Below are 20994 nucleotides of genomic sequence, written 5' to 3'. Positions count from 1 at the left end.
GAATTTGGCCCGTGGGGGATTTTATTTGGGTCCCCAAGATCATTACTATTTATTTTTAAACATTTTTATTGTTGGACATAAGACTGTAAAAACACAGGCAAATCAGCTTCAAGCGATTTTACTTTTGGAGATCTGTTCCAAAGTATTCCCACGCATAAAATAGAGATATGTGATCGTATACAAATGTACTAAAGGTTTGAAAATAGAATGTTATCTGTTTGAGCTTCTTGCGGTCAATTTGCAGAGTCCCCAAATGATTTACAATTATGTTCCAGCCCGACCACCGCGTCATAAATAAATACAAATCGGCCCACGGCTGAATCTATTTGTTGATCCCTATAATAGGTTTGTGGACAAGCATATATTATTTATGCAAGTGGCTTTGACCTGTAAAAATATACACACAGTGGTGGAAGACATAGTCAAGTGTTCCTAATTCTATGGAGGACACTGAAAGGACACTTTAGGTTTATTAAACATAAGAGTGTGTTGTCACACCCCGCTCGTGGGAAGTAACAAAGAGCTCTTGTAGGACCACGGCACAAATAATAATATTATAATAACCAATCATTTTGCGCTTTATTTAACCATCTTACATACAAAACCTTATTTGTTCATCGAAAATTGTGAATAACTCACCACAGGTTAATGAGAAGGGTGTGCTTGAAACGATGCACATAACTCTGCAATGTTGGGTTGTATTGGAGAGTCTCAGTCTTAAATCATTTCCCAGACAGTCTGTGCCTGTATTTAGTTTTCATGCTTGTGAGGGCCGAGAATCCACTCTCACATAGGTATGTGGTTGCAAAGGGCATCAGTGACTTAACAGCGCAATTTTTCAAGGCAGGATACTCTGAGAGCAGCCCAAATCAGAAATCTGTCCGTGGCTTCTAATTACAATACATTTTCACAGAACCGCTTGTTGCAATTTTGATGAGGCTCTTGTTCAGATATCAGTAAGTTGACTGGAGGCAGGGCATGAAAGGGATAACGAATCTAGTTTGCGTTATCCGTTTCGGGAAAGTACAGGCGTATTTGCACAACCAACTCACTCCGGTGCTTCGCTATATCACATTTGACATTGTCCTGTAAACTTGAGTTCATTTGCACATAAAATCAAACAACGATGGAAAGACCTGTGTGTTGTCCTTGTTAATGCAGTCAAAGAAGAGCTCCAACTTCTTAATCATAGCCTCAATTTTGTCCCGCACTTTGAATGTAGTTGCGGAGAGTCCCTGTAATCCTAGATTCAGATCCTTCTATCGAGAAAAAAACATCACCCAGATAGGCAAGTCGTGTGAGAAACTCATCATGCAAGCGGTCAGACAAGTAAAAATTATGGTCAGTAAAAATAACTTTAAGCTCGTCTCAATTTTAAAAAAAACTTGTTGATACTTTTCCCCTTGATAACCAGCGCACTTCTGTATGTTGTAAAATCATTACATGGTCGCTGCCCATGTCATTGCAAAGTGCAGAAAAAACATGAGTTCAGGGGCCTTGCTTGAACAAAGTTAAACATTTTCACTGTAGTGTCCAAAACGTCTTTCAAGCTGTCAGTCATTCCCTTGGCAGCAAGAGCCTCTTGGTGGATGCTGCAGTGTACCCAAGTGGCTTTGGGAGCAACTGCTTGCACGCACGTTACCACTCCACTATGTCTCCCTGTCATGGCTTTTGCTCCATCAGTACAGATACCAACACATCTTGACCACCAAAGTCCATTTGATGTCACAAAGCTGTCCTGTACTTTAAAAATATCCTCTTGTGTTGTCCTGGTTTCCAGTGGTTTGGAGAAGAGGATGTCTTCCTTAATTGACCCCCCCCATAAATGTAATAGACATATAGCAGGAGCTGTGCCAAGCCCGCCAAGTCTGTTGACTCATCCAGCTGTAACAGACATATACCAGGAGCTGTGCCAGGCCTGCCACGTCTGTTGACTCATCCAGCTGTAACAGACATATACCAGGAGCTGTGCCAAGCCTGCGACGTCTGTTGACTCATCCAGCTGTAACAGACATATACCAGGAGCTGTGCCAAGCCCACATCTGTTGACTCATCCAGCTGTAACAGATATATACCAGGAGCTGTGCCAAGCCCACATCTGTTGACTCATCCAGCTGTAACAGACATATACCAGGAGCTGTGCCAAGCCCGCCACGTCTGTTGACTCATCCAGCTGTAACGCATAGAATTCACTGGCTTGTATGCGAAGCAGTAATTGTTTCAAAACATCTCCTGCCATGTCACTGATGCGTCGTGAACCAGTGTTGTTTGATGAAGGCATTGTCTGTATTGTTTTTTTGGCCTTTTCCCCCAGCATTGTCCCAGCCATATCCACGGCAGCAGGAAGAATTAAATAGTATAGTATGGGGCTTGCCTGTCCTAGCCACTCGGTAGCTCACCATTTAAGACGCTACTAGCCCCTTCTTATTAATGGTATCGGTTGCTTATATATACACACACGTCTTACTACTCGAAGGTAGTCTTAATTCTCGCTCAAAAAACTCCTGTGGCTTATTTTTCAAATTGGCATGTTTTGTTTCTAAATGTCTGCGCAAGAGTTAAGTTTTCATTGAATTGTGAGATAGTACTTTTGCACATATAACAGTGGCTGAGGAAAGGCACTACTCCCAATATAATTGAAGCCCAAACCAATGTAGTTCTCATCATATTTGCACGTCTTCAATGGTCCAACGTCCCTGTCTGTTGTTCGGTGCTTTCCCCGGTTAAGGGGGCAGTAGCTCTTCGGCTGCATCAGATTCACAGTGTCCATGCTAGCTGGACTAACAACAAATGTAGAATTACTGATGCTAGCATTACATCTGGCTACCTGTATAACTAGGCTACCTGTATTTGACACTAGATAGTTTAAATGTTATTTTTGGCAGTGAAACGAGGCTACTCAGGCAAGATAAAAACCTTACCCAAATGCCCGTTGGAAAATATAAATTGACTGTTTGAAAATGTTACTTAAAAATAATTATGAATCACTTTTTGGTGTACCCCCGACGGCATTGCGCGTACCCCTGGTTTGGGAATACCTGGTCTGAGAAGAACAGTATTGGCAGGACAGGCATATAGCCAAAATGCAAATGTGATAATGTATTAGGCCTACTGCACAAATCTAATTCCTACAGAACATTTATTAATGTTATATGCTTACATTTTGTAAGTCTTTTATTTTTTCATCTGAGCGGTAAAAAAAAGAAAAAAAAAAGAGTTGGTGACCACTTGCCTACATCTTGATTTACCTGGTTTATTTAGAGATTTAGCATTAGCTGATTTTCTCCATCTGGGTCAAGTGCCATTCTGTGACTGGCTAATACGCCTTTTTTGCTGCGGTAGAGTATCTTGATGATATGGAGTATCATGATACTAAACCTGGCATTGAAGTAAAACATTCTGGTATAGTGACAACGCTACCTTTAATGTACACCACAGTCCTGACTCAGGACTGATCTGAGCCACGGTGCAGTCAAATATAGTAAAGAGGAAGTGAGGGCCTGACAGAGTGGTGGGTCAGCACAAATAGCACAAAGTGACTATACAAGGAGGCTTGTCACCTAAATTCTCTCCATACTTTGCATAGCATGAGCCGGTGGCTGTGGAATCGAAAGTCTTACCTAATAACAGTTGAAATACATAAAAGAAAATTCCATAGACACTGTTTGGCTGGTTCATTGCACTGTCGATTCCGAAGATTGAGCCCAGCAGTCCAAATCCTCTGCCCCACCTACACAGGGGGAGAAATTAGGAAAAAACAAATGGAAATGTGTTAGTAATCGTGATGATGAATTGCAGGGACAAATTCACAAATACATGTATTCAACCTGAAAAACAAATAGCAATGTACGCCAAGGAAAATGTCTGAGAAGGTCAAGCTATTGGGTGAGATTCTGATAAGGTGATCGCCTAAATGGTGTAATTTACAAGTTATAATCATAAAGATATGACGGGTGACGTCTACAATCCTAAATTATATAACCATGTTGATACAGCATCTCAATAGGAAGGCTTAACAGGTGTCATATACAAGCTATAACCATAAAAGTAAAAGCAGAATTTCGTCAAACCATTACAAAGGGAACAAACGGAAATTCCAGAGGGTGACTGTACGGCCTCAGAAGCAAGATAACAAAGTACCCTGGAAACCTGAGTGGCGCACCAACCACTGGTCCTGGTTTTGTTGTCTCCCCTCCCTGCACTGCCTCCACGGGATCACACCACTGCGTTGTTCACAGCAGCACTTAAGTAATGCATTTAGGACCTACACAGAGTGTACAAAACATTAGGAACACCATCCTAAATATTGAGTTGCACCACCTTTTGCCTCAATTCGTCGGGGGGCATGGACTCTAAAAGGTGTCGAAATCATACCACAGGGATGCTGGCCAGCTAGGGAAATTAACTTTTTGGCCCACCAGCCACTATGGCATATAGATTTAAAGAATCTAATAGTCACTCAGATCATTCACCAGACAAAATGTGTTTTACGCTATAATTACAGAAAACACATTTTTTGATAAGACAAGAAATGTATCACTAGTAAGAAGTAATGGGGTATATTGCTGAATTTCATGAACTGCGTCTTAACAAATATAGATACAATAGTAAAAACAGCTGTTCAGTTATAGAACTGTTTTATCAAGAATCAACAAAAGTGTCTACAATGCCACAAAAGGCTGAGTGATGTGGCTTATTTATTATACTTCAGGGTGCTACGCTGATATAAAAAAGAATAAAACATTTTACAAGGAGTACATGTGCTCCTAATTAGAAATGTAGAAGCACACAAATCTAGGAGATCTAAAGATTCAAGTTTTGATAAGAAATTACAAAAAGTTTATGAATAAAAATCCTTAGGAGGGATCCATGCTCAATCAACCAATCATTAGGTGAGACAAAAATGTTCAGCTGCCCCTTTAAGGGACAGGCCGTTAGGGTGTATACGTTATTTATAATAAGAGTCACCTGGAGAGAATCTGACCTCAGAAATGAAAATGGATGGCCCTCCCTTCAGCAAAAAGTGACCTTCCCCTTTAGCAAAATAAAAATGTAAACGAAGTGGATAGCAGATAACATGCCTTCCGTTTACCAGAGATTTAGATATGCAGCTTTATAAACTGTTCTTCGTACTGTAAGCATTTGCAGAACATACATCCATAGTAGACCTGATTACCAACAATGACAAGACAGCCTATAGGGAGGTGGTGTGGGCCCTGGTGGAGTGGTGACAGGAAAATAACCTCAACGTCAACAAAACGAAGGAGCCGATCGAGGACTTCAGGAAACAGCGTAGGGAGCACGGCCCTGTCTACATTGACAGGACTGCAGTGGAGAAGGTGGAAAGCGTCAAGTTCCCCGACATATAAGTCACTGACGATCTGAAATGATTCACCCACGGCATCCCCAGTGGCACAGTGGTCTAACACACTGCATCGCAGTGCTAGCTGTGCCACTAGAGATCCTGGTTCCAGTCCAGGCTCTGTCGCAGCAAGCTGTGACCGGTAGACCCATGGGGCGGCGCACAATTGGCCTAGCATCGTCCGGGTTAGGGGAGGGTTTGGCCGGCTGGGCTGTCCTTGTCCCATCGCACTCTAGCGACTCCTGTGGCGGGCCAGGCGCATGCATGCTTGACAAGGTCGCCAGGTGTATGGTGTTTCCTCTGACACATTGGTGCAGCTGGCTTCCGGGTTAAGCGGACATTGTGTCAAGAAGCAGTCGTGCTTGGCCGGTTCGTGTTTCAGAGGAAGCACAGCTCTCGACCGTCACCTCTCCCGAGTCCGTACGAGAGTTGCAGCGATGAGACAAGACTAACTACCAATTGGGCAGAAAAAGGGGTAGAAAAAAATGACAGTTGAAGTCAGAAGTTTACATACACTTAGGTTGGAGTCATTAAAACTCCTTTTTCAACCACTCCACACATTTCTAGTTGACAAACTATAGTTTTGGCAAGTCTGTTAGGACATCTACTTTGTGCATGACACAAGTCATTTTTCCAACAATTGTTTACAGACAGATTATTTCATTTATAATTCACTGTATCACAATTCCAGTGGATCAGAAGTTTACATACACTAAGTTGACTGTTCCTTAAACAGCTTGGAAAATTCCAGAAAATGTCATGGCTTTAGAAGTGTCTGATGGGCTAATTTACATAATTTGAGCCAATTGGAGGATGTTCGTATGGATGCATTTCAAGGCCTATTTTCAAACTCAGTGGCCCTTTTCTTGACATCATGGGAAAATCAAAAGAATGCAGCCAAGACCTCAGAAAAAAAATTGTAGGCCTCCATAAGTCTAGTTAATCCTTGGGAGCAATTTCCAAACGCCTGAAGGTACCATGTTCATCTGTACAAACAATAGTACAGTATAAAGTATGAACACCATGGGACCACGCAGCCGTCATACCGCTCAGGAAGAAGACACGTTCTGTCTCCTAGAGATGAACGTACTTTGGTGTGAAAAGATGCTGGGGGAAACAGGTACAAAAGTATTTATATCCACAGTAAAACGAGTCCTATATCAACATAACCTGAAAGTCCGCTCAGCAAGGAAGAAGCCACTGATCCAAAACCGCCATAAAAAAAGCCAGACTATGGTTTGCAACTGCACATGGGGACAAAGATCGTACTTTTTGGAGAAATGTCCTGTGGTCTGATGAAACAAAATTAGAACCGTTTGGCCATAATGACCATCGTTATGTTTGGAGGGAAATGGGGAAGCTTACAAGCTGAAGAACACCAACCCAACCGTGAAGCACGGGGGTGGCAGCATCATGTTTTGGGGGTGCTTTGCTGCAAGAGGGACTGGTGTTTCAGAATAGATGGCATCATGAGGGAGGACAATTATATAGATATATTGAAGCAACGTCTCAAGACATCAGTCAAGAAGTTAAAGCTTGGCCGCAAATGGGTCTTCCAAATGGACAACGACCCCAAGCATACTTCCAAAGTTGTGGTAAAATGTCTTAAGAACAACAAAGTCAAGGTATTGGAGTGGCCATCACAAAGCCCTGACCTCAATTCCATAGAAAATGCGTGGGCAGAACTGAAAAAGCGTGCGCGAGCAAGGAGGCTTACAAAACTGACTCCGTTACACCAGCACTGTCAGGAGGAATGGGCCAAATTTTACCCAATTGGGAAGCTTGTGGAAGGCTACTCGAAACGTTTGAGCCAAGGTAAACAACTTAAAGGCAATGCTACCAAATATCAATTGAATGTATGTAAATTTCTGACCCACTGGGAATGTGATGAAATAAATAAATCTCTCTACTATTATTCTGACATTTCACATTCAGGAATTGTGAAAACCTGAGTTTAAATGTATTTGGCTAAGGTGTATGTAAACTTCCGACTTTAACTGTACATAGACATGGAATCACTGGTCACTTTAATAATGGAACACTAGTTACTATAATGTTTACATACTGCTTTACTCATTTTATACATGTATACTGTATTCTATTCAATGCCACTCCGACATTGCTCATCCTAATTTTTATACATTAATTAATTCCATTATTTTACTTTTAGATGTGTGTATTGTTCAATATTACTGCACTGTTGGAGCTAGGAACACAAGCATTTCGCTTGTCATGACTGTCCTGTGAGGATCCAAATAGGTCAGATCAGCTTTGTAATAAATAACTTCAACCAGACCCATTCTCACTTGCAGAGGGGGGAGAAGAAAACTGGTGGGGGTTGACAGTTCACACCCAGTTGTAAATCAAGGAGAGAACATTCAGCAAATCCCTCTCCAAATTCACCTAAGGAATGTGCTTATGTTTCAACAGACCTTTTTCCCGCTGAAACTAACACGTTCTAAAGCGAATACTGGAACAATATTGCTAACATAGGACGTGTGGAATGGTCAGGGGCGATCTGGAGAACACTGGTGACGTTTTGGGTGTTATTAAAAATGCCATAAAGGAAATACTGTAACTTGGAAAGTTGATCAACTATATGTGTGGTGTACAGTCGATACATTGTGCATGAAAGATGAAGAATTAGTGTTTTTGTTAAGAGAGGGACATGATTTTAGGAGCCTTTTGTTTTGTTGACAAGGCACGCCCTTGAGAGGTCAGAGAGAGTGTTAGCCTGACGGAACCGCCCCTTTTGAATGAACTGTATAAAATGATGGGTTAAGAATTAACATATCAGACCAGAGACGTTGAGCAACAGCTCACATTTAAGGTGGTTTGAATTCAATCTCAACACAAGGTAGAGACGATAAAGTCCCCTCCCGGACAATCACTGGTAACGCTGATTAGCTGTCCTAAGTAAAAAGTGAATTGAAGTGGGACCATTCTACTACTTGGCTCAATCCACTGTAGTATGCTACTCTCATTACCCCACTTGGATCCATCAACACGGCTGACGAGCCTATTTTCAAAGCAGCATCTTCCAGAGCAAATGGAAGGAGAATAAACTGTTAAATCATCACCCATTTGGCAAAGTAGGCTGTGATTCAATGATAAATTAACAGGCACCGCATTGATTATATGCAACGCAGGACACGCTAGTTGTACCATCAACCATGTGTAGTTAACTAGTGATTACGTCAAGATTGATTGTTTTTTAAAAGATACGTTTAATACTAGCTAGCAACTTACCTTGCTGCACTCGTGTAACAGGTGGTCAGCCTGCCACGCAGGCTCCTCGTGGATTGCCAAGTGATCGGCCATAATCGCCATCCAAAAATGCCGATTACCGATTGTTATGAAAACTTGAAAATCGTCCCTAATTAAATCAACCATGCTGATTAAAATCGGTCGACCTCTAGTTAATGGCTTTTGTTAAAAAGAGGGGAGTCACAGCTTTCCATTCCTACTTTATTTCTCAACTCTTAAATATGTGTGAACTGCACCATTTTAAACCCAGGGTTTTTAGCAGAGGCATGGTTGAGCACATTACCGCTCCGCAACTGGCAGTGAGTGCACAGGGAAGAGTCAGGCTAAATGTAACATCGGTCAATTGTAGGCTGACAGGGGTACAATGCCTCTCTACCTCAAAATAATACATTTAGAACTACTCAAATTGTGACGAGACAGATCATATTTTTTGTTGTGCAAGAGTAGTGGAAACCAGGGAAAGTGTTGGGGGAAAAATTGTTACATGAAGTGGTTTCTGTGAGAAGTACAGGCAGGGGGCTTTTTACCCCAGGTGGCGAGTTACCAAGTTACCCTAACATTAAATTCAGTGTTTATGCAAGTTTTTGGGACATAAAATTAATCTATGATAATAACTTGTTAAAAGATCACATTTGAGAACTGGCTAATGATTAGCTTAATAGAGTAAATGCAGAAAAGAAAGCCCATGCTTCAGCCTATTTATTTGTACTTTGCTGCATCAGTTGGGCTAAAGGTGATAATGTTTATTGCTAATTGCATGGTCCATATCAGGTATGCTTAGGCTTTATATGACTCGTTTCAGAAAACTAGGTGTATGTTGCGTGTCACTACGTAACAGGAGCGCCATTTGAATGTAAACTTTTGTTTTTAGCCATGGAAAAAGGCTGCAACCTTCCCACTAGCCATGATTGGCTGAGATAGTGAGTGGGCTGGACATGCCGAGAGGTGAGTTCGGATTGGTCTGCCATGTAGCAAGCTTTTGTCTATAATATGAGCTGGTTAGTATGTATAGCTTATCCTTTCTAACATGGCTGTTTTGAAAGATATCACATAGCAGAACTGCTTAAGTGGCACTCTCCACTTTCTGGAGGACCGAGTTTTGAAATCAGTGGAAGGCCCGTCCGGTGGAATTAGAGTATGTTAGCTAAGATAGATTTATTTGTTAATATGAAGACTGAGTTGAAAACACACAGAAGGCTCCGGATTACACGATCTAACTAAGGGTAACCATGGCATCCGTGACAAAAAAGGGAGAAGCATCCATCCATGTATACGGACGGGTAAGTCAGTCTAGCTAGGTGCATTTTCAGATATTACACATTTCTAATTTTGTCAGTCATTTTCATTTCATGCTTGTGTACTTCCTAGCAGTTAGGCCTAGTTCCCTTTAGGGTTCCTGTATACAGTTCAGACATGCCACACAAAGAGCATCCAGTCACTACTCTCTACCATTAAAAAAACTCCCCTTGTTGAGACAAAATACTGTAGTCCTACACAATGACACTTCACAGGGCAGGTTGTTGGTTATTTGCTTTGGTGTTATTCAAGGCTGCTCATGATTGCATTTGGCAGGCAGATTGTGGTTGATTACTTGAAGTTCTCAGCAGTGTTGTTCTCATGACTTGTGCATCATGTCTGAAACTATTCCCTGCATTTCCCCCAGAGACCTGGCATTGCTTGGATGTCAGCATTTGTACAAACAGGAGTGGGTATGTCCTACAACCCAGATAACTACTTACAAATAAATTACCTAAGATCACTCGGGTACATGAACTATGTATGACCAACAATCATAAACTGAACTCGAATGACACGGTTTCACTTTAAGACTCTAGTTTAATTCAGACAACAGATGCCCTTGTGTTAATGCAACTTTGTTAATATACAATTCAGTATTTTCCAATCTAAGGATTAAGTTGTTTCTTGTCATTTTACAGCCCACAATCCAACTAATCGCATCGAGGGCAGAAATGCAAGGCCCATATTTGAGATCGCTATGGAATTATACAAATGCAGCATAGTTTCTAGAATTGTAGTGAGACGTATTAAAATGATATCAGTTTAAGATCTTGGTAAACTTGTTTGAGGTATTCTCCAATGTATAGAGTAGACAGCCGATTCACATAGCTAAGAAAATGCTACCCAAAACTGGCTGAATGGCTACGCCTCCCGTCTAGCTAGCTAGCCAATGTTAACTTAATAAGGGGTGTCGCCCCATTCGCTAACTAGTTAATTTAGCAGTCTAATTAAAACTAAATATCAGTGTTACGGTTGGAGGACAATGGTGTGCATCCATGCAAATTAAAATACACAATTTCATAGCATCTAACAGCCAGCTAGTAGCTAACTTAGTTGTTTCCTGGTGAATAGCTAAGTAACTTACCGTAGTGTTAGCAATGTGGCTACGATAGCTTCTACACACTAAACAGGCTAAGTTTATTATCAATAGAGTTGAAATGTTTAACGTACTAAAGAACAGCGCATGCTAAAACATTGACAGTTTAGCACAATGATGCCAAAAAACCGCACAGTCTCATCCAGAGCGCTGCTAGTACTCGGCGCCGCTGTTGAATTAAAATTACCTGGAGGTGAAGACTTTTGAACAGCTGATAGAATTGCTCACGTCACACATGGCCCGATAATTCGAGTCTCTAGCCTTTTCCGTTTCCACATGATAGGCGTATAAAGACAACAATATGCCCAATACGCAAACAAGGAGCCTGGCTATTCTTTCCCATCGAGGGGTGGACACTCTCAGGACGGGCGCCGCCATCTTTCCGGCCTCGCTCGAGTCGTACACGCAACGCAACCGATGACGAGAACTGCGACGTGGAAAAAACGTCAACGTGCCACACGACCAGGGCAGAGGCAGTCGGTATTGATGCCGCATTCAAATACTAGTCTCCTACTACTCGAAAATGTCCGACTTGCTGATTCGATGTGGCACCTGTATAACTACTGTTAGTATGTCGTAAATTTCCGAGTTTCCTAGTTCCGACAGGCGTGGTATCAGAACGTATGACAACATGTATTTTTACTACTGTAATTCTGTTGGTAACCAGTTTGTAATAGCAATACGGCACATCTGGGGTTTGTGGTATATGGCCAATATACCACGGCTAGGTGCTGTATCCAGGCACTTCACGTTGCATCGTGCTAAGAACAGCCCTATACCACACCCCATCATGCCTTATTGCTTAAGTATAAGTCATAATACCCATGGAACCTAGAGGTAAAACCAAGAAATGTTTCCAATCGTTTTTTAACAATTCATTTTTTTCGTCTGGAATTTTAGAACTACTTCATATAAGGTCTCTGTTTTTTGTAGGCTTATCATGGCATGACGTTGTGATAACCGCGCAAATCTCTCTCGGACAAGGTAACTTTTCTCAATATGTTTCTGTAATTACCCCCCCCAAAAAAAATATTTTTTTTTTTTTTACCGCTAATTACCTCTAATGTGGCGATCATACAGAACTACACATCCTGCCTCAAGCTTTGACGTCATCACCCAAGGCACGTTTCTCCATGCAAACTTATCGACAAGTAACAACTACCATGTAGATACAGTATTATAGCCTTTGTAGTTTCTCGTGTAAATTATTGATAGTGTGTATTTCTCGTAGTCTTGTTTAGTATTTTAAATTAGCTAGCAACGTTTAGCAGTTTAAAATTACTAGGTTTTCTACATTTGTATTGCCCTCTGGCCTTTTGTAGCGAACTAGCTAACCTTAGGTCTCCGTCGATCAGAAGCAAGGATGGTTCTGTGCTATGTACCGGATTGTAACCACTACTCCAAAAAGCACACACACATTGTATTGTTTTCCGACCCTGAGAGACGTCGCTGGAGCAGTGTGATAAGGTTTTCTAGCTACTAACAAGCTATTTTGGTCAAGTCAAAGCTCCGTGGTTAGCTAGGTACTGTGGTTAGCTAGATCATTATTATTTTTTTTTTTCACCTTTATTTAACCAGGTAGGCTAGTTGAGAACAGGTTCTCATTTGCAACTGCGACCTGGCGAAAATAAAGCATCGCAGTGTGAACAGACAACACAGAGTTACACATGGAGTAAACAATTAACAAGTCAATAACACAGAAAAAAGGGGAGTCTATATACAATGTGTGCAAAAGGCATGAGGAGGTAGGCGAATAATTACAATATTGCAGATTAACACTGGAGTGATAAATTATCATGTACAGGTAGAGATATTGGTGTGCAAAAGAGCAGAAAAGTAAATAAATAAAAACAGTATGGGGATGAGGTAGGTGGAAATGGGTGTGCTATATACCAATAGATTATGTACAGCTGCAGCGATCGGTTAGCTGCTCAGCTAGCTGATGTTTGAAGTTGGTGAGGGAGATAAGTCTCCAACTTCAGCGATTTTTGCAATTCGTTCCAGTCACAGGCAGCAGAGTACTGGAACGAAAGGCGGCCGAATGAGGTGTTGGCTTTAGGGATGATCAATGAGATACACCTGCTGGAGCGCGTGCTACGGATGGGTGTTGCCATCGTGACCAGTGAGCTGAGATAAGGCGGAGCTTTGCCTAGCATGGCCTTGTAGATGACCTGAAGCCAGTGGGTCTGGCGACGAATATGTAGCGAGGGCCAGCCGACTAGAGCCTACAAGTCGCAGTGGTGGGTAGTATAAGGTGCTTTAGTGACAAAACGGATGGCACTGTGATAAACTGCATCCAGTTTGCTGAGTAGAGTGTTGGAAGCAATTTTGTAGATGACGTCGTCGAGGATCGGTAGGATAGTCAGTTTTACTAGGGTAAGCTTGGAAGCGTGAGTGAAGGAGGCTTTGTTGCGGAATAGAAAGCCGATTCTTGATTTGATTTTCGATTGGAGATGTTTGATATGGGTCTGGAAGGAGAGTTTGCAGTCTAGCCAGACACCTAGGCACTTATAGGTGTCCACATATTCAAGGTCGGAGCCATCCAGTGTGGTGATGCTAGTCGGGCATGCGGGTGCAGGCAGCGATCGGTTGAAAAGCATGCATTTGGTTTTACTAGCGTTTAAGAGCAGTTGGAGGCCACGGAAGGAGTGTTGTATGGCATTGAAGCTCGATTGGAGGTTAGATAGCACAGTGTCCAATGACGGGCCGAAAGTGTATACAATTGTGTCGTCTGCGTAGAGGTGGAGCAGGGAATCGCCCGCAGCAAGAGCAACATCATTGATATATACAGAGAAAAGAGTCGGCCTGAGAATTGAACCCTGTGGCACCCCCATAGAGACTGCCAGAGGACCGGACAACATGCCCTCCGATTTGACACACTGAACTCTGTCTGCAAAGTATTTGGTGAACCAGGCAAGGCAGTCATCCGAAAAACCGAGGCTACTGAGTCTGCCGATAAGAATATGGTGATTGACAGAGTCGAAAGCCTTGGCAAGGTCGATGAAGACTGCTGCACAGTACTGTCTTTTATCGATGGCGGTTATGATGTCGTTTAGTACCTTGAGTGTGGCTGAGGTGCACCCGTGACCGGCTCGGAAACCGGATTGCATAGCGGAGAAGGTACGGTGGGATTCGAGATGGTCAGTCACCTGTTTGTTGACTTGGCTTTCGAAGACCTTAGATAGGCAGGGCAGGATGGATATAGGTCTGTAACAGTTTGGGTCCAGGGTGTCACCCCCTTTGAAGAGGGGTATGACTGCGGCAGCTTTCCAGTCCTTGGGGATCTCAGACGATATGAAAGAGAGGTTGAACAGGCTGGTAATAGGGGTTGCGACAATGGCGGCGGATAGTTTCAGAAATAGAGGGTCCAGATTGTCAAGACCAGCTGATTTATACGGGTCCAGGTTTTGCAGCTCTTTCAGAACATCTGCTATCTGGATTTGGGTAAAGGAGAACCTGGAGAAGCTTGGGCGAGGAGCTGCGGGGGGGCCGGGGCTGTTGGCCGAGGTAGGAGTAGCCAGGCGGAAGGCATGGCCAGCCATTGAGAAATGCTTGTTGAAGTTTTCAATTATCATGGATTTGTCGGTGGTGACCGTGTTCCCTAGCCTCAGTGCAGTGGGCAGCTGGGAGGAGGTGCTCTTGTTCTCCATGGACTTCAGTGTCCCAGAACTTTTTGGAGTTGGAGCTACAGGATGCAAACTTCTGCCTGAAGAAGCTGGCCTTAGCTTTCCTGACTGACTGCGTGTATTGGTTCCTGACTTCCCTGAACAGTTGCATATCGCGGGGACTGTTGGATGCTATTGCAGTCCGCCACAGGAGGTTTTTGTGCTGGTCGAGGGCAGTCAGGTCTGGAGTGAACGAAGGGCTGTATCTGTTCTTAGTTCTGCATTTTTTGAACGGAGCATGCTTATCTAAAATGGTGAGGAAGTTACTCTTAAAGAATGACCAGGCATCCTCAACTGACGGGATGAGGTCACCGACCGTAGGTAACGTGCGTGTACAATGCACCTTAGAAGTAAAAAAGAGAACCAGCAAATGCTAGAATGACTTGTGTTGAGTGAGCGATTGAGCCAGATGTCTATGTGTCAGGGGAGAAGCTCCAGGTGGTATCCGATTTTTAAGTACCTTGGCATCATACTTGATTCCAACCTCTCTTTTAAAAAGCATGTGAAAAAGGTAATTCAAATAACCAAATTCAACCTAGCTAATTTCCGATTTATACGAAATTGTTTGACTACAGAGGTAGCAAAACTGTACTTCAATTCTATGATTACTCCCCCACTTAACATACTGCTTGACTAGTTGGGCCCAAGCTTGCTGTACAACATTAAATCCTATTCAGTCTGTCTACAAACAGGCTCTCAAAGTGCTTGATAGGAAGCCCAATAGCCATCATCATTGTCACATCCTTAGAAAGCATGAGCTCTTGAGTTGGGAAAATCTTGTGCAATACACCGACCCATGTCTTGTATTCAAGATCCTTAATGGCCTGGCTCCCCCTCCACTCAATATTTTTGTTAAACAGAAAACCCAGACATATGGCAGCAGATCCACAAGGTCTGCCATGAGAGGTGACTATATAGTTCCCCTAAGGAAAAGCACCTTTAGTAAATCTGCATTCTCTGTGAGAGCTTCCCATGTCTGGAATACACTGCCATCAGACACACATAACTGCACCACATATCACACTTTCACAAAATGCTTGAAGACCTGGCTAAAGGTCAATCAGATTTGTGAACATGGTCCCTAGCTGTGTGTTGCAGCATTCCATGTTGTCTGTAGCTTGTGAGGTGTGGAAACACTGTTGCTTTTATGAATTTTGTTTTGCTGCTTTTTGTTCTATGTTGCTCTGTCTGTATGCTATGTCTTGCTTGTCCTATGTTGCTATGTCTTGCTTGTTCTATGGTGCTATTGTCTATATTGTAATTGTTTTTAATAACCTGCCCAGGGACTGCAGTTGAAAATTAGCCAGCTGGCTAAAACCGGCACTTTTACTGAAACGTTGATTAATGTGCACTGTCCCTGTAAAAATAAAATAAAATAAACTAAACTAAAGCTAGTTAACTCACGGTTTGTGTAGTAATACTTTTTTCACGTGGTGACATGCTAGCTAGCATTAGCCCACCAAGGAAGGGATATTTAGCTAACGTTGGCTAGTTAACGTTAAATCACCATTTGTGTAGTCAGACTTGCTACAGTAGCTAACATCAGGGCGGCACCACGGCAAGGATAGTTGGTTGGCTAGCATGTCACCACTTAGAAAAGTCTGACTACACGAACGGTGAACTAATGTTAACTAGTTAGCTAGCTAAATGTTGGCTAGCTAGTTAGGCACCTTGGTTGGCTAGTTAACTACATTAGCTAAAGTTGGCTAACAAGCTCACAAGGGACTTGTGGCCTCAATGTTTTCCCCATACAGTACACTGAAATGGTTTTGTTCCACAAGTGCACCTGTTGTACATGACTAGTCAAATGACCTGTGATGTCAGTTGGAAATGTCAACAGGGATGGAAATTAAGCTTGCCCGAGTCTAGTACTTTTCAGACTGGGCTAGTAGACAATGTGCCAAACTAGCCTGACACAGCAGTGAAATTTTGCCTTTACAAAAATTGCATGCCACAGATTTGGGACCTGAATGTTACCCGGGCTAGTTGAAATCCTTATGTTCTACCCCTGCATGTCAGTCCCCTTCAGACGATTCCCCTATCACTGTTGGTCCTCCTCAGTGACATCACGGCTCAGGGTTTTAACTTTACTCTTGAGAATTAAAATAAGTACAGCCGTATAGCTCATTGCAGTACTTCCTCTTCGGGCAAATAGTATCCTAGACTGTCTTGATCATCTAGTTGAGCATTCCAGGTAATTTCTCCATCCCAGCAGAAATGTCCCATCCACATAGTAGGATTTTAGATGTGCAGATAGACCAAAGTCCAGTCTATTTTACGGTTACTATAGTCAAGTCTGTGGGTTATGGTATTTAAATATAATGTTACCATTTTCGTAATCAACCTATTGGGGGGAGAGAACTACCACTGACCAAATGTCTTTGTTTTCCAGGCCAACAGGAGTGCACCACTCAGACCATCCGGTGCATGGACATCCTGTGCTAGTGGTATGATATCCTGTGCCAGTGTGATCCGAGCACACCCAACCGTCCAGTTGTAGACTACAGCAGATCGAGCCTGTGGATGGAGAGGTCAGTAACTCATCAAATGTGATACAATTAATTTGTAGATATATCTGCACAGTATGTTTGTGTATGGTTCCCATTAGTTAAGATTGGGTGATGAGGGACCACTTGTCACATTGTCCAAGGTGAGTTTTGTGTTCTGAAAAACAATATGTTTTCTGTCCAGATAAAGATGGTGATACAGCATTGAAAAAGACCTACCACTGACCAAATGTCTCTTTACTTTTCCAGTCCAACAGGAGTGTATCCTTCAGACCATCCGGTGCATAGACATCCTGCCCCAGTGTGATCCGAGCATGAGCGTCCAGTTATGGAGGCTACCAGTGGTGGAAAAAGTACTCAATTATCCCTTTCTTTTCTCTCCAAAACTCTTGAACGTGCCGTCCTTGGCCAGCTCTCCCGCTATCTCTCTCTGAATGACCTTCTTGATCCAAATCAGTCAGGTTTCAAGACTAGTCATTCAACTGAGACTGCTCTCCTCTGTATCACGGAGGCGCTCCGCACTGCTAAAGCTAACTCTCTCTCCTCTGCTCTCATCCTTCTAGATCTATCGGCTGCCTTCGATACTGTGAACCATCAGATCCTCCTCTCCACCCTCTCCGAGTTGGGCATCTCCGGCGCGGCCCACGCTTGGATTGCGTCCTACCTGACAGGTCGCTCCTACCAGGTGGCGTGGCGAGAATTTGTCTCCTCACCACGCGCTCTCACCACTGGTGTCCCCCAGGGCTCTGTTCTTGGCCCTCTCCTATTCTCGCTATACACCAAGTCACTTGGCTCTGTCATAACCTCACATGGTCTCTCCTATCATTGCTATGCAGACGACACACAATTAATCTTCTCCTTTCCCCCTTCTGATGACCAGGTGGCGAATCGCATCTCTGCATGTCTGGCAGACATATCAGTGTGGATGACGGATCACCACCTCAAGCTGAACCTCGGCAAGACTGAGCTGCTCTTCCTCCCGGGGAAGGACTGCCCGTTCCATGATCTCGCCATCACGGTTGACAACTCCATTGTGTCCTCCTCCCAGAGCGCCAAGAACCTTGGCGTGATCCTGGACAACACCCTGTCGTTCTCAACCAACATCAAGGCGGTGGCCCGTTCCTGTAGGTTCATGCTCTATAACATCCGCAGAGTATGACCCTGCCTCACACAGGAAGCGGCGCAGGTCCTAATCCAGGCACTTGTCATCTCCCGTCTGGATTACTGCAACTCGCTGTTGGCTGGGCTCCCTGCCTGTGCCATTAAACCCCTTCAACTCATCCAGAACGCCGCAGCCCATCTGGTGTTCAACCTTCCCAAGTTCTCTCACGTCACCCCGCTCCTCCGTTCTCTCCACTGGCTTCCAGTTGAAGCTCGCATCCGCTACAAGACCATGGTGCTTGCCTACGGAGCTGTGAGGGGAACGGCACCTCAGTACCTCCAGGCTCTGATCAGGCCCTACACCCAAACAAGGGCACTGCGTTCATCCACCTCTGGCCTGCTCGCCTCCCTACCACTGAGGAAGTACAGCTCCCGCTCAGCCCAGTCAAAACTGTTCGCTGCTCTGGCCCCCCCAATGGTGGAACAAACTCCCTCACGACGCCAGGACAGCGGAGTCAATCACCACCTTCCGGAGACACCTGAAACCCCACCTCTTTAAGGAATACCTAGGATAGGATAAGTAATCCCTCTCACCCCCCCCGCCGCCCCCTTTAAGATTTAGATGCGCTATTGTAAAGTGACTGTTCCACTGGATGTCATAAGGTGAATGCACCAATTTGTAAGTCGCTCTGGATAAGAGCGTCTGCTAAATGACTTAAATGTAAATGTAATTGTCATACTTGAGGAAAAGTAAATATACCTTAATAGAAAATGACTCAAGTGAAAGTCACCCATTTTAAATCTACTTCAGTGAAAGTCTAAAAGTATTTGGTTTTAAATATACTTAAAGTATCAAAAGTAAATGTAATTTCTCAAATAAGTATCAAAAGTAAGTCTAAATCATTTAAAATTTCATATTAAGCAAACAAGACGGCAACATTTTCTTATTATTTTAATTTACGGATAGCTATGGGGCACGCTCCAACACTCAGACATAATTTACAAACAAAGCATGTGTTTAGTGAGTTCGCCAGATCAGAGGCAGTAGGGTTGACAAGGAATGTTCTCTTGATAAGTGTGTGTGTGTGTGAATTAGATTATTTGCCTGTCCTGCTAAGCATTCAAAATGTAACAAGTACTTTTGGGTGTCAGGGAAAATGTATGGAGTAAAAGGTACATGATTTTCTATAGGAATGTAGTGAAGTAAAAGTTGTCAAATATAAATAGTAAAGGACAGATATTACTTGAGTAGTGTTACAATCGTGTAAAAAATTGAATTTGTAAATGCATCAATTGTCCCCTTTCCCCCATGTTTTAGATGAGGCGTGACATGCGAAACATCAGTCTCACCCCACAAGAAGCCGTACATGATCAACGCCATCCTCAGCAAGGAGATCTGCTGGAAGTGATGTACTCTCACTCTGGGGGTAAGACATAATTTAAACATCAGATATAAATTCCCACTGACCATGATACTATGCAATGTGAATTGTGCTGGACTACTTAACAAAACTGAGGAGCTGCACTCAGACCAGACTTTGTGATTGAACTAAATTACTTTAGTTGGCTGCTTTGGGCAAAACGTTAATGTAATATAACCTATTCTAGGACCCTAGTGTGTGTATGGACCATTGGCTTCCCAAAAAACGGGTACTGACAGGAGGAGCAATACGAGTCTGTCAGAGGTCATCGTGATGGAGGCTTGGTGGTCAAAACAACACAGAATCAGGTGTTCCTTCCAATGATGTGGCACAGACATTGGACCTGGTTCCAGTGTGGATGGTCTTTGAAGGCTGTAAGACCCTCCCTCCTTGATATAGAAATCAACTTCAATGGTAATGCCCCTGCACCATAAGGACACTTGACCTCTAACCACTGCAGTGGTGCTCACCAGACCATCCAGTGAGGCTCCCGGGACCGAAAGCCCTGACTCCCACACATCCATCCCTGTAGCCATTTTGAATGCCTGATGCCCTCCTATTTATGTGCCCCACTTTACAGACAACAAACACCCCATCCAATGAGTATGATCTAAGGACCCTGCTCCACCGACCGCACCATGCCAGCCTGGTTGCCTGCAAGCCCCAGGTGTCCTTGTTTTTGAACAATGTCTGGTACAGGGAGGGTTGCGGTTGTTCTAGCTCAGGTTCAAGGAGACATGCCATTCCACTGAACCTTCCCTGGGGATGGTTCCTTAGCCACTGAAGATCCTCCTCTGTGGGCTCCCGGGACAGAGAGGATTTGTAAGTCTTCGGCCAGGTACAGGTCCTCCACTGACTGCACCTGGTTTGGCCCGGCTGGCTTCCTCCTCACACTCCACATCCATACAGCTGATATTGTGAACCGCCAAAATAGGCTGCATGGCTACACTTATGAGCTCCATGGAGACATTTGGTAGAGAGAATTACCTGGTCACTTATTATTATAGAGACCTGACAAGCGGAAGGATGTTGGATGTTAAGTGTCACATGCCTTTCTGTGCTTGACTTTGAACACCCTGAAATGCATTTGTTTTAAGGGTGCTATATAAGACGTTTGACATTACAACTGTAGAATATTTCAACTGTAATTTTCACAAGGACAAGTGCAGTTTTCCATAAACTTTTCATTGATAACTTGATTTTCACTTGACATATCAGTCAGTGCAAAGGATCCCATAATCAAGACTGTGAATAAATAAATTGTTTTTGAAGCTTT

At 43.4% G+C, this 20994-nt stretch overlaps 1 protein-coding gene and 1 long non-coding RNA gene across 10 annotated transcripts in view; one reads left to right on the top strand and one right to left on the bottom strand.

The window, feature by feature from the left end:
• LOC123999324 (vitamin K epoxide reductase complex subunit 1-like protein 1) overlaps positions 1–11600 on the bottom strand; it is a 19044-nt gene extending 7444 nt beyond the window's left edge. The window contains exons 1-2 of the mRNA XM_046304968.1: positions 11212–11600; positions 3621–3730 (exon numbers count right to left, since the gene is read on the bottom strand). Coding sequence (XP_046160924.1) covers positions 3621–3730; positions 11212–11519 — 418 coding nt within the window. The 5' untranslated portion in view covers positions 11520–11600. The remainder of the gene's footprint in view (positions 1–3620; positions 3731–11211) is intronic.
• Positions 9602–20994, top strand: LOC123999325. Of its 9 annotated transcripts, none has more exons than XR_006832429.1 (5): positions 9602–9909; positions 17082–17220; positions 17446–17549; positions 19616–19724; positions 19906–20994. It is a non-coding gene; the product is annotated as an uncharacterized LOC123999325 (long non-coding RNA). The 9 variants fall into 9 exon arrangements; XR_006832431.1 differs by lacking the exons at positions 9602–9909; positions 17446–17549 and adding exons at positions 11481–11589; positions 11958–12008; XR_006832433.1 differs by lacking the exons at positions 9602–9909; positions 17446–17549 and adding exons at positions 11655–11861; positions 11958–12008.

The sequence above is a fragment of the Oncorhynchus gorbuscha genome, linkage group LG16, assembly GCF_021184085.1.
Source record: "Oncorhynchus gorbuscha isolate QuinsamMale2020 ecotype Even-year linkage group LG16, OgorEven_v1.0, whole genome shotgun sequence".
In the NCBI taxonomy this organism is placed as follows: Eukaryota; Metazoa; Chordata; class Actinopteri; order Salmoniformes; family Salmonidae; genus Oncorhynchus; species Oncorhynchus gorbuscha.
This window is presented reverse-complemented; position numbering and strand designations above follow the sequence as displayed.